Source organism: Brachypodium distachyon, chromosome 4, assembly GCF_000005505.3.
Source record: "Brachypodium distachyon strain Bd21 chromosome 4, Brachypodium_distachyon_v3.0, whole genome shotgun sequence".
NCBI classification, from domain to species: Eukaryota; Viridiplantae; Streptophyta; class Magnoliopsida; order Poales; family Poaceae; genus Brachypodium; species Brachypodium distachyon.
This window is the reverse complement of record NC_016134.3, coordinates 38,861,364-38,874,115: the sequence shown is the minus strand read 5'-3', so window position 1 is coordinate 38,874,115 and position 12,752 is coordinate 38,861,364. Positions and strand designations below refer to the sequence as shown.

The following is a 12,752-nucleotide window of genomic DNA, read 5'->3' as shown; positions in this document are numbered from 1 at the left end:
GGACCGTAAGCCGAGCCGGGACAACGCGTCGCTTTGCTCGAACGCGACTGCGTGCGGCTTCTGGTTTGTAGATCGTAGTCCCACAGGAAGTCGAAATCCGAAACGGATGGAAATATTGTGGGATGACATAATCGCCAATTTAGCATTTTGGCTGGTCACAGCTCAGGTTGATTACGCATGCAAGCATAGATTACTTCTCCTGGTAGTTACACAGAGTATTTTTTTTTACATCTGTTATTCTACTAGCAATCTATTATACTATATAAGTAAAATAGAAAAGGACACCGAAACTATATACACCGAATTGGTTTTCATATGAACTCCATGGACATCCATGAAAACTAATTTCCAAACAAATATTATCTCAAAAATATCATACGGAAATTAGGATTAGGATTTATATATTAAGTTCATCCTCATACCAAAATATAGAATAAAATAAAAATTGAAAAATGATCTCGAGTCAATATCAACATACTCAACATGCCTGCACGCAAGGGTTTATTTATTGATGAAATAAGCATTTATTAGATGCTTTACCATACGTCTTCCGCGCGTTATAAGATAAAAAGTTTGACGGAAGTAGAATGGATACAAATAAAATCATTTATGAACCGCTGTCGCTGACGGAGTCAATATTGGAGGCGGATGAAGGTGTTAAATAGAGAAGAACAAAATAATTCATAATTATTCATCTATAAAGACCAGATATAATAATTGCATGGTTTTCAGTAAAAAATAATAATTGATGGATCAATGCCAATATGTTTTATGTGAGAACGCACCTACCATATATGAAAGAAGCGACAAGATGTTGCCATTGTAGCATCACTAAATGTCGGAGGAATCAAATCATATCTTTTTAGATGAACCAGGTAATGCATAATCTTTTTTAGTTCAACATAGATCTTCCTTTTTTATGAAATGCAGCAGCCATGCTTTCATTTCTTAAGAACAAAAACAAGAACAAAGTTTATAATTACAATCGATCGAAGAGTTCAACCTGCAAGACTAAACTAAGCTAAGAGGTTCTCCATAATGATCTTTGAATGATATCATTAAGTGTTTTTGTTTCCAACATGATTTCCATTCATCCTTTTGGGTTGGTCCCCTCTTTCTTCTAGTGCAATTTTATTTTTATTTTTTATTTTCTTTTTGTTTGTTGTTTTTTTTTCTTTGTTTTTCTCAGTGTTTTCGACATTTCTGTTATGTTTTTTGCTTGTTTCATTGTTATTTTCCTATTTGATTCACAGTCGTAATCCACCCACACCTACATCTCTTGATTAGGATGCTAATCTTGCTAAAAGAACACGAGATGCTACTTGCTAGGATGCATCGGGCTACCGTGAATGTGATTTATCAACGCTCTTGTCACGACAAGAAAATTAAAGAAGGCACGCATCACAGACAAAATTTCAATCTTTCTCAGCACAACAAGTACAATACACATTTGGAATCCAATGCAATGATCCATTAATGTTCACAACATAAATATGGAGAAAACCAAAAGAAATCTTTGTAGCGGCATCTCAAACTTGGGCGTAGACGACGTTCTTGGTGAACCAGGGCCGCCTGAGCGCGGTGGCGGCCGACAGCCTCTTGTCGATGTTGCAGAAAAGGAGCCCCTGCAGGAGTTCGAAGCCTTCTTCGGAGAGACGTTCCTTCGGAAAATGCTGGCGCAGCTTGTTGCGGTGGAGCTTGTTGGGCGGTTGCACCACTTTGCCAGCGAGCGGCAGGGACTTGTATTCCGGCCAGAGGGTGAAGAGCGGCACGCCAAGGACGCTGAAGATGGAGAGCAGCTGGCCAGCGTCGTCTTCCCCGTCGAACAGGGGCGCGACGGACAGGAGCTCAGCCATCACGCAGCCGAGCGACCAGGCGTCGACGTGGGCTTTCCCAGGAGCACCTCGGGCACCATTTACCGGCAGCGTCCCGCACCTCTCGTACGGCGTGGGTTCGGACATGGAGACGGCGAGCCCTAGGTTGCAAATCTTCACGCTCTCAATCCGATCCTCGGCGCCGCCAGCGAGGGCCACGAGGATGTTCTTGGGCTTGATGCCGCGGTGCACGATGCGGAGGCCGTGCATGTGCTTGGCGCCGGCTAGGAGCTGCTTCATGATGCGGCGCACCTCGGCCTCCGGGAAGGGCCGGCCGCCGCGCATGTGGTGGAGGACGTTGTGCAGGCTAGGCCCCACGAGGCCCATGACGAGGGAGAGCCTCTCGGCGAGGAACTGGCGGGCTCGAAGGCGACCGCCTGGAGCCCGACGATGTTGCCGTGGCCGTTGCACGTGGCGAGGAACGCGGCCTCCCTCATGATGTCGGTTCCGGTGCTGCCGTTGCAGGAGGAGGGAGGAAAAGGGAGAGCCTTCTTAACAGCGACGGCTTCACCTGTGGCGCGGTGGCAGGCCGCGACGACGACGCCGAGGGCGCCCTGGCTGAGCGCGCCGGTCTCCTCGTATTCACTGGAGCTCCAGAGGGGCGTGCGCTTTGGTTAGCGGTCATCCACGGCATCACTAGCGCGACTTCGATGCCCCTAGCGGCGGCGGCGCTTTGGTTAGCGGCCATCTCGCAGGAGGAGGAGGGGATCGAGATGACTACTAGCCGGTACGAAGGAAGCGAGGATAGAAGGAGAAGGTAATGACGGGGGGCGGTATATGTAGAGGAGGCAAGACTCACGTGTTTGAGCAGCTCTCTGACCGTAAGCCGAGCCGGGACAACGCGTCGCTTTGCTCGAAGCGACTGCGTGCGGCTTCTGGTTCGTAGATCGTAGTCCCACAGGAAGTCGAAATCAGAAACGGATGGAAATATTGTGGGATGACATAATCGCCAATTTAGCATTTTGGCTGGGCACAGCTCAAGTTCATCCTCATACCTAAATATAGAATAAAATAAAAATTGAAAAATGATCTCGAGTCAATATCAACATACTCAACATGCCTGCACGCAAGGGTTTATTTATTGACGAAATAAGCATTTATTAGATGATTTACCATACGTCTTCCGCGCGTTATAAGATAAAGAGTTTGACGGAAGTAGAATGGATACAAATAAAATCATTTATGAACCGGCTGTCGCTGACGGAGTCAATATTGGAGGCGGATGAAGGTGTTAAATAGAGAAGAACAAAATAATTCATAATTATTCATCTATAAAGACCAGATATCATAATTGCATGGTTTTCAGTAAAAAATAATAATTGATGGATCAATGCCAATATGTTTTATGTGAGAATGCACCTACCATATATGAAAGGAGCGACAAGATGTTGCCATTTTAGCATCACTAAATGTCGGAGGAATCAAATCATATCTTTTTAGATGTACCAGGTAATGCATAATCTTATTTAGTTCGACATAGATCTTCCTTTTTTTTATGAAATGCAGCAGCACTGCTTTCATTTCTTAAGAACGAAAACAAGAACAAAGTTTATAATTACAATCGATCGAAGAGTTCAACCTGCAAGACTAAACTAAGGTATGAAACAAGGACACAGCTTCGGGCGGTCTAGCCGTATGGAACGAGTGTATTGATGTAAATAATAATCGTTATTGTTATGACTGTGTGCAAAGGCTATGAAAATAATAATAATATAAAAGAATATGTATAAAAATGTGTATGAAATCTGTCCTCACAAATGCATGGGTCACCCCTCTAGTTTGATTATGAAAAGGATACCCATGACTAGTGATATCAGACAACGGAAATGCTTGGGTACGACTGTTTACGTGTGATTTTTGTACGACCATGAAATCGGTAGTTAATCGTTGGTGTTTTGCCATGTCCCACGAAATCCAATGTGTGTATTTGTAAAGAAGATATCTCACAAAAAGATCATATGTGAAGCACTGCTCTGAGACAATTGCCATGCTCGAGTGCTTCCGGTGGTAGTCTTTCTCCATCAAGCCACGTGGCTTTCTAGAATGGACATGGCTCCTCTGTCGTGATGCAAAGTATCGTGAGACCACTGACATGTAGGTTTTCCATCTATGAAGACCACATGTCTGTGGCCCCACGTCCTCCTCAATAGGGCATAGGAGTCCAGTTCTTCTAGAATGGATGCCTAGTTTTAATGTCCTCTGCAGGTTCAAGGAGTGATGAGTTCACTAGAAAATCAACAATGACAACGCCACCCAATGCATGTGAGTGTGTTCTGTTCTTTTATAACAAGATTTTGTATCCTAAACGAGATGGGGATAGGATGGATTACTGACTATGGATCAAATAGGAAACAAGCAAGCAAAGACCAATGAACTAGTGAAGATCCTATGAGAAAAACCAAGAAAAAAGAAATCAACAAACAAAATGGAAATAAAATACAACTATGCGAAAGAGTGGACAATTGCAAAAGGAGGGGACCATCCCAAAAGGAAGAATGAAAAGAATTTAAAAAGAATACACTTAAAGATATCCCGCAAAGCTCGTTGCGGAAAACCACTCCACCAACATGTGGTGTTGGCAGCCCATCACAAGGGAGCAGGCGCTGAACGTACAAGTGCAGGAAGCAGTGACGACATTGTTCTGATGTTTAGATCCAAAATAAAAATGTAATGCTTTAGGTTAACTCTGTCTTAACACATGTTCTGAATGAAACTTGCAATGTAAAAAAAAAATAGTAATAAGGCCCTGCACAATGTAGGCCAAATACCGGTGCCAAATTAACTTTTGGGCATTTGGCACCGGTGCCCTCCATTGCCCAGTCGGTGCCAAAACTGAAAACAAGGGAACCGGAGCAACTACTTGCTCCGATGCCCAAACTTCCCACCAAATAAAATAATATTACTTTTACCACTGCCAACAGCAACATCTTTCCCATTTCAACTACCGGCAACTCCAAAAATCCTACCGTTGTATACAAGTAAAAATGTGACCTTTTGTGCCTGCATTCTCTATATAATGGTTGCATCTATTTCAAACAAGCAATGCAAGACCCTTACAGGAAACACTCCTATTCAAAAATATGGAGCATTCATCTTCACCAAGCTTCACAAGCATGATGAACTCCTCATCACTCCCACCTTCAGATCACCAAAATCCAAACATCCTGCAAAATACACAAAACCCATTCAGCCAGCAATACCCAAACATTCATCCTTCTCATATGAACTATACACCCCCTCAATATAATCCCAATCCTAATTTTCGTCCTCATTACCCACAACATGCCAATTTTTATGGAGGTCAAGGAAGTTACCAACAATTCCCACCCATACCTTCGAGCTACCATGGTACTGGTAGTGGTTACCATGGCAACATGGGGCAGTACCCTCCTAGACCATTTGGAGCGGGTGCAAGCAGCAGTCCATCATCTCCTGTTGGATGCATGCCTTTTCTTGGAGCTGATGGAGGTAGTTCTCGACAAGATGAGAGCAGTCCAATTGGAGTAGACTCTCCAATTTCACCTCCATATCCAACACATTTTGACCCTGCTATCAACAATGAAGAAGGCAGTGAGAGCAGTCCCGATGAGATTGAAAAAAAAGGAAAAAGCAAGAACTGAAGTAAACATGAGGATGAACTGCTAATAGCAGCTTGGCTTCATAATTCGTGTGACCCAATTGATGGCAATTCAAAGAGAGCAGAGAACTATTGGAAGGAAATAGCTGCAAAGTTCAACAAGTATGCAACCAAAGAGCAACAAAAATCAGTTATGCAATGCAAGAACCATTGGACCAAGACAACAAAGAAGGTTACAAAGTTCAACGGTGTGTACAATGCTGAAAAAACTATGTGGCCCAGCGGTTGTGATGATCATGGTTTTATGGAGAAAGTTCATGCCAAATACAAGAGTGTTACCAAGACCAAAAGACCCTTCGCATATGAGCATTGGTGGAAAGCTGTGAAGGTAGAGGCTAAATGGAGAAGGTCGTACTCAGCTGAAGAGATGAATAAGACAAACAAGTTGAATGCTGCAGGAGCCTACAGTTCTCCAAGCCAAAGCACGGATCAAGAAGGAGTGCTTAAACGACCCGTTGGGCGCAACAAAGCAAAAGCCCAACATAAATCAACAAGCAAGTCAACTGACAGCATCACAAGTGAGAGTGTAGACAATTTTAATGACATATAACTACGGAAAACAATTGCTGCAGAAAGAATTGCTGATGCCGCCCTTGTTCATGCTGAAGCAAGCAAAGTTCAAGCTGAAGCAACTAAAGTTCAAGTTGAAGCTGACAAAGAAAGAGCTGGAACCGAGAAGGAGAAGATGAAGGTTGATAAACTGAGCACATACCTTCATCTTCTTCATAAAGATACCTCAAGTTATGATGATTTGCAAAAGAGTAGGCATGAACAAGTTGTGGATTTCTTAGCTAAGGAGTTGTTCGGTTAAAATTAGGTGTAATCTTTAATTTTCTAAGCATTTCTTGCACTATTATGTAATCACTAGTTGTAAGCATTTTCTTCTGGAATATCAATTGAGTTATCACAAACATTGTTTATACCACAGGACATAAGACATTTAACTTGCTGAAAAGAGAAATATAGCTGTTGGGAAGTAACTGTTGGGAAATATAATTTTATATGTTAGAAACTAGCGGTTGGGGCAGCCAGCATGTTTATTAATAGAGCTGAGGCAACAACCCCAATCCACCACTCCAAACCACTCCTTCCAGCCAGCATCCCTTCATCCCCAAACATGTCCACCAATGAAAACCCACAAGCAGACCAGCAAGAAAATGTCAATGAAACAAACCAGCAAGACACAGAAAACCCACCCGCCCCAATTAGTTTTGAAGCCATCAATGAGTTTTTTCAGGACTTCATCAATGACCCAGTTGAAGCCCAAATTGAAGCAGCAATTCGAGCCCAGATTGCAGCACAGCCAATAGGTACGTCAAATAACCATAGAAGACTACCTAAAGGCACATCGATAGAGATAGGCAAGGTGGTCAAGATAGGCTTTATGTTCTTGTAGGCCTCTCCTCGGGTCACAAATCATTGGAATTAAACCACATGCAGGACACACAAGGGAGATACCAGATTAACATGAGAATGACGGCCTGCTCTACTTTTACAATTCGATTGAAGTGGATTGCTCACCTAAATCTTTCTGTATTTAATGAAATGTAATCTTCGTAAAAATATCTCCTTATTTTTATTCTTATTGTATGGGCGTAAAGTATTCAAATACAATAAGGATTTTATGAATGTCGGAATAAATAGAATAATAATGAATGGAAAAAAAAGAGAAAATCTGAGGTAGGAAAACATAAAAGAGATAAATCTGAGGTAGATTTTGTCTTAACAATTCGTTTGATTTAAACTTCCACCATATGTTCACAACTTCACATAAAGCTCGGGATCTTGTTCAACACTATTCCAGTTTGTGATTTAAACTTCCACCATATGTTCCACTCGGTAAAATGTTGTGTGACAACTTTTTTTTTTAGAACTGTTGTGTGACAACTAAGCTGAATCACAGCATGCAAAGCCTATTCTGCCATGGCCTTTTCTTGCTACCGAGGCAAGGCCCAGTTTGTCACGGCAGAGTCTTCGGATGCACCGGTTGTCACGGCCCACTTTGGCCCCTTTTTGTTTGAGAGCTATTGTTGTGGCTTCTTCTCTGGCTTTCTGCTGCCGCCACGAAAATCTCTTCTGCTGCCGCCGCAACATTTTTGGCAACCCTGCTGTCGTGGCAAAGTGCCTGGCTGCCGCCATAAGGTCTTCAAGTCCAGCTGCCTGTGCATTAGATGAGGTGGATCCTACAACAAATGTTCAGTGTAGCGGTAGTGTACCGCTTCGCTGCTAGAGCCTTTTAACGCCTCTGGATGGAGTCGCCTAGCAGCTCCTGGTTGCGCCATCTCCGCGACAGCCCGTTAGTGCCAATGCTGGGGCGCGTGGCAACTAGCACTGGCACAAGAGTTTTCACCCCAGTGATCCAATAGAAGCAACGGATGGCGGGCCAGAACAGCGTACGGAGTAGTAGTAGTTTGGGAAGCTCTGCCGGTCCTTTCTTCATCCCCGGTGACGAGGGAGCGGTAGTTTCAACAAATGTTAGACTTTACTCCTACGAGGCTGCAGCTAGGGTGGTCACCCGCATGGAGTTAGCTGTTGAAGACTCTAGGCACCACGGTTGTCTAATCCGTTGTGACAATGATGATGATGATGAGGGTTGCTCGATGGATCGGGCGAAGAGAATGGCGCAACGCTGCAACCTAGTCTAGCATTTTTGTATCGTATTTGTATCGTTGTAGAGTCATCAGAAGCGGAGGTTGAACATTCAGTTAATTTAACTAAACATAGGGAGCATTTTAGATTTTCCTCTGGCGTTCTAACGTCCAACGCTCAAGAAAACAGCTGGTACACAAGTCATAACGTGTATTTTTCATGGAAGATAAGGCAGCAATAGATAATTGCAGACTCAGTAAAGTCTGAAATGTGTAAGACCCGAAGCAAAAGTGAGGGCAGTTGCACTCCCCAGGTTCAGGGCTTCAGGCACGGTGATAAGTAGATTCTTTCAAGTCCCAAAAGACAGCTCCATTGCAAAATGAGGCTTGGCTGCCTATAGTTTTAGATAAGAGTAAACACCATTCGTTGTGATGTTGCGGACTCGGTGGTTAGTGTTCACCACACAAAACGACCCTACCTGTACATCTTGAACACAAAACACCATATATCTATCTAACGAAGCATTGTCTTGGAAGGTCAAGTTCCTCTGTTCTAGTGATCCTTTTGCACCAGAGACACATGATACGCCCCCAAAATGGCCCTTCACTGTTTACCGTAGAAGTTAATCAACATTTCCAGCCGCTCCCGTCTCTGAACAGACTCCATGTAGCGATGTTCAAGGAAAACAGAGTAACCCAAGCTAGATCCTCCGGGCATCAGTTGCCTGTGAATTTCATACTCCCTTTGTAGACTCCTCTGGTACTCCCGTTCTGGGAAAGAGTACCCACCTCTACGAAGCAGCTCAACAGGAGGCCCCTCTTGGTACCAGGGATGTTCTGGAGGTGCAATGAGAGTGGTGTTTGGGATTCTCATTGGTGGAGGAATGCCGCCTGGCGTGAGCAAAACATTCTGAGGTGACCCTGGGATGCTGCAAACTGGCCGGACCATGCCCCAGCTATTAAAATGAGGAGCTCTATCTGTACCATAAAAGTTGACTGGAAAACCTGGATGTTCCATTTGATTAACACCAAGGTGGTAAGGTTCAAATGCTATCGGAATGTGAAGTGCGTTGACTGGAGGAAAATGTGGCCGAGGCCATGCTGGAGCAGGTGGATGAAGATCAGAGGGCCTCATGTCGGTCACCAATATGCCAGGATAGGATCCACTGCCTCCAAGGGATGGAATTGAATCAATCCTGTTTGCACGCACTTTCTTCAGCTTCTTTACGTCTCCGATGCAGAACTTAAAAGTGCAGCAAGGACCTAGAGCAAAAGGTTGATCGCACTTTGCCTTATCTCCTCTCTTTTGGTTATAACCAGGGTAGTCTTGTTTACAGAAGTCAACTTTCTCCACCATAGTAAAACAAGACTGGTAGGCTAGTTGTTCGATATCCCATGCATCATAAGGAAGCCCTGTCTTGTGGCTAAGGTGGGTTTCACCATAGGGCCGAAGCAGGTGTCGCGCATTGCAAAAAAAGCCATTCACCAGTTGCTTATGTTTGCTACAGGTCACAGCAACAGGTTAATAAGAACTTAAGTAAAAACCAAAGGTCCTAAAAGCCTGTTAAAGCATTATATTTTGAGAAGCTTCTTGGGTTAACTAAATAAGAAACCATCAACTACCATTGGCAGACAAACACTTAGCTTCTGATGGCTAATCCGATCTTACTACATACATACAGAAACCTTCTGCTTACAAATTACAGAAATAATTTCATGTTATAGTTTGATTGGTAGATAGTAGATCAATAAAACATGGTGCTGGCGAAAAGAACTATTAGATGATGCATAAAGACATAAAAATTAAGGTTCACGAATCCAAAATTAACGTTCTAGTTTACTTTTCTTGCATTGAAGGTTGGCACATTAGATCTTTTCTGTAAATACTATAAGATAAAATGTCATCTTGACAATGGAGAACAGATAATAAATTTAGCAATGAGACTGCACGGCATGGGAGAGCTTATAGTACTTAAGTTTAGCAGCGACCGGCAGTCATTAGGCTGGTCATAGTGGGAGTAACATAGAGGTGGTATCATGCATATGATACTACTCTATGTTACTACCTTCATAATGCATGGTATCATAAGACCCTCATTTATTAATTTACAAGACACATAATGCCTCGAGAAACGCTATGTTACCGGTATCATATTATGATACTACTTCACTCTTTTTCTTCATTAATGATGTGCCACATCATCCAAATGCTTATGTGGCATTGCATGATACTACCTTTGTTACTAGCACTATGACCAGCCTTATAGGCTATAACAAAAGAACAAGACTCCCTAAAAGTCTATCCAATTGTGAATGTTGCACGCACAATCGCACATGCACAAAAATTTGCTACGCAAAACCACAAAAGATGATAACTCCTTATACAAAGATGTAGCCCTACAAATACTAAATCAAACACAAATAAAACTAACTGAGACCAACTATAATGCAATCAGTCCACATAAAAAATGACAGCAATTTTGTAAATCAGGGATTAGCCAAAACCTTAGTGCACATACTTGATCATATGTAGATCGTCCTCTTTTCCATCAAACCCGGCATGAGGAAAATTAAAGACAATTCGATCGAACCGTCTCATCTTCAGAAATGGATGGAGCTTCATCTCTTTTGCATCAACACCATGCAAAACTGCGGCCCCCAAACTTTTCAGCTCTGTTACATTTGATTCAGCTTTCACATACTTCTTAGTCAGATCCTCTGTCCACGGCAACACGTAGATTGAGAACAAGACATGCACAGAAAATAAATAAGTTAACCTCAAAATGTTGTCCAAATCACGCAAACATCATTACCCGTCTGAGCTTATCAGGTAAAAGGCAGGAGCAGGCATATGCATACATAGGGCTTAATGTAGAATAAAGAGTGAAGCAAATAATTATCCTAAAAAAAGTAAAAACCAGCATTTAAATAGTACAAATTTGCAAAAGATTACAAGAAAAGGTGGTTATTACATGGAATGAAATCAAGATATTTTCGTGAGCTAGCCAGACGCCCTCATACAGTGTTTTCATTGAGAGTTCATGCTCTCAGTTCTCACTTACTCATTTCCGTTTCTTACTCCAAGGGAATTTTGTCACAGTGGTTGAGTCACCCTTGGCACAAAGAAGTTACAAAAGAAAAAGCAATGATGTGGATATTGGGCTTCATGGTGCAAAATGATACCAAAACAATACGTTACTCTAAACACCTCCTGCCGGCAAGACATATAATCTATGCATAAAAAGATTAAGCAGAGTAGCCAATAAGGCTCATAACACGCGATGAACTTGTTCAATGTAATGTTCGGTTTCTAACAATGCAAAATGAAGAAAAACCTAAAGATACCAAAATTATTCATGATTAGACGAGATAACGCAAGATTCTTAACCAAATCAGCAGTGTTAGTAACACCTTGGCTCTCCTTACAGCCCAGACAAATTTAATACCACCTCACTTTGTAGTATGTCGCATTAGTTCCTTTTATCGGTGAATGTGCAGCCATTTTAAGGCAACTTTGATCTTAAACAAGTAAAAGTGCATCAAAGCCTTCTGTAACCTGCAGAATATACCAAGTTCTCCTAGAATCCTCACTTATTGCATGCTATTCTTGTATGTACCCTGCATCTCCGCGGTTGCACTTATTCCCCGTTCAGAAAATGACAAGAAGGAATCATCCAAATTAGTACTGTACTACTACTATGAACACAAAGCACACGCCTGGTCCTATAGTACGAACAGAGAGAGAAAGGGATCGAACCGTAGGTGTCGAGGGATGTCGCGACGAGGTTCTGGCCGGAGCCAAACGCGGTGGCGAGCGACAGAGAGAACGAGAAGTCTCCGTCTCCGACGATCAGGATACTTTGCATCGAGGAGTAATGCTTCAGCCACTTGATTCCCTCCTCATCCTTCTCCGCCACCCCACCTTTCCCCATCGGTTTATCAACCTCCCGGTCAACAGCGGGGACCACCGGATCCCCTTGCGCTGACGCCCCGTCCTTCACGCCGACGGCGATAACCGCAACCCCTTCGGCGTCCTTCCCGCCCACCGCAGTCCCAGCATCTAGTGGCGCCTTCTCCCCGCATCCGGACTCCGCGACAAACAGAACCCCTTGCACCGGCGCCCCGCCCTTCCCGTCGACAGCGATCACCGCCGGCACCCCATCGGCGTCCTTCACTCCCACCACAACCGCCGACCCCGGTGGCGCCTTCTCCCGGCCCTTACCTCCGGCCGCCGCCGGTCCCCGTGGCCGCCGCATTCCCCCTCTTCTGACTAGAGCGGCGCGAGTGAGGCGAACAGACTACGCGTTTGGACTCGGGTCCACTTCGCGAGTTCGAACCAAACCGGAACCTCTGGCGAGAGAAGCGAAGGCCCAACCTTTGACCTACCATTGAAAAGTGGGTCCGAGTGAGCGTGGGACCCGCACTGCAGTGCGCTGAAGGCATGGTAGCCCCGAGTTTTGCGTCCATAATCCATCTTTTGAGGAGAGTTTGAATTTTGAAATACTTGGTGACGTGAACTCTTCTGTGATTCCAGTGCAGCTCTTTATCACCGCTTTATCGCCGCAATTTTGAGAGTATTTAAAGGTCTATAGACTTGGAAGGATGAAGGAAGAGAGAAAGGGCAAATTCTCGACTTTCTTTAGAAAACTAAAA

At 43.8% G+C, this 12,752-nt stretch overlaps 2 protein-coding genes and 1 pseudogene across 2 annotated transcripts; 1 reads left to right on the top strand and 2 right to left on the bottom strand.

Annotated features, from left to right (window-relative positions):
* Positions 1-1,529: 1,529 nt before the first annotated feature.
* LOC100822890 lies at positions 1,530-2,562 on the bottom strand (annotated as a pseudogene).
* A 2,686-nt stretch (positions 2,563-5,248) lies between these two features.
* LOC104585117 (glutathione S-transferase T2) lies at positions 5,249-6,322 on the top strand. The gene is made up of 3 exons (XM_010241098.1): positions 5,249-5,444; positions 5,577-6,029; positions 6,084-6,322. Exons 1-3 carry the CDS (start codon positions 5,249-5,251, stop codon positions 6,320-6,322), a joined length of 888 nt encoding a protein of 295 aa, XP_010239400.1.
* Positions 6,323-8,447: 2,125 nt separating this feature from the next.
* Positions 8,448-12,436, bottom strand: LOC100822578. The gene is made up of 3 exons (XM_010241097.3): positions 11,857-12,436; positions 10,619-10,817; positions 8,448-9,601 (listed from the first exon to the last, which is right to left on the bottom strand). Exons 1-3 carry the CDS (start codon positions 12,353-12,355, stop codon positions 8,704-8,706), a joined length of 1,596 nt encoding a protein of 531 aa, XP_010239399.1. The 5' UTR covers positions 12,356-12,436; the 3' UTR covers positions 8,448-8,703.
* Between the last annotated feature and the right edge of the window lie 316 nt (positions 12,437-12,752).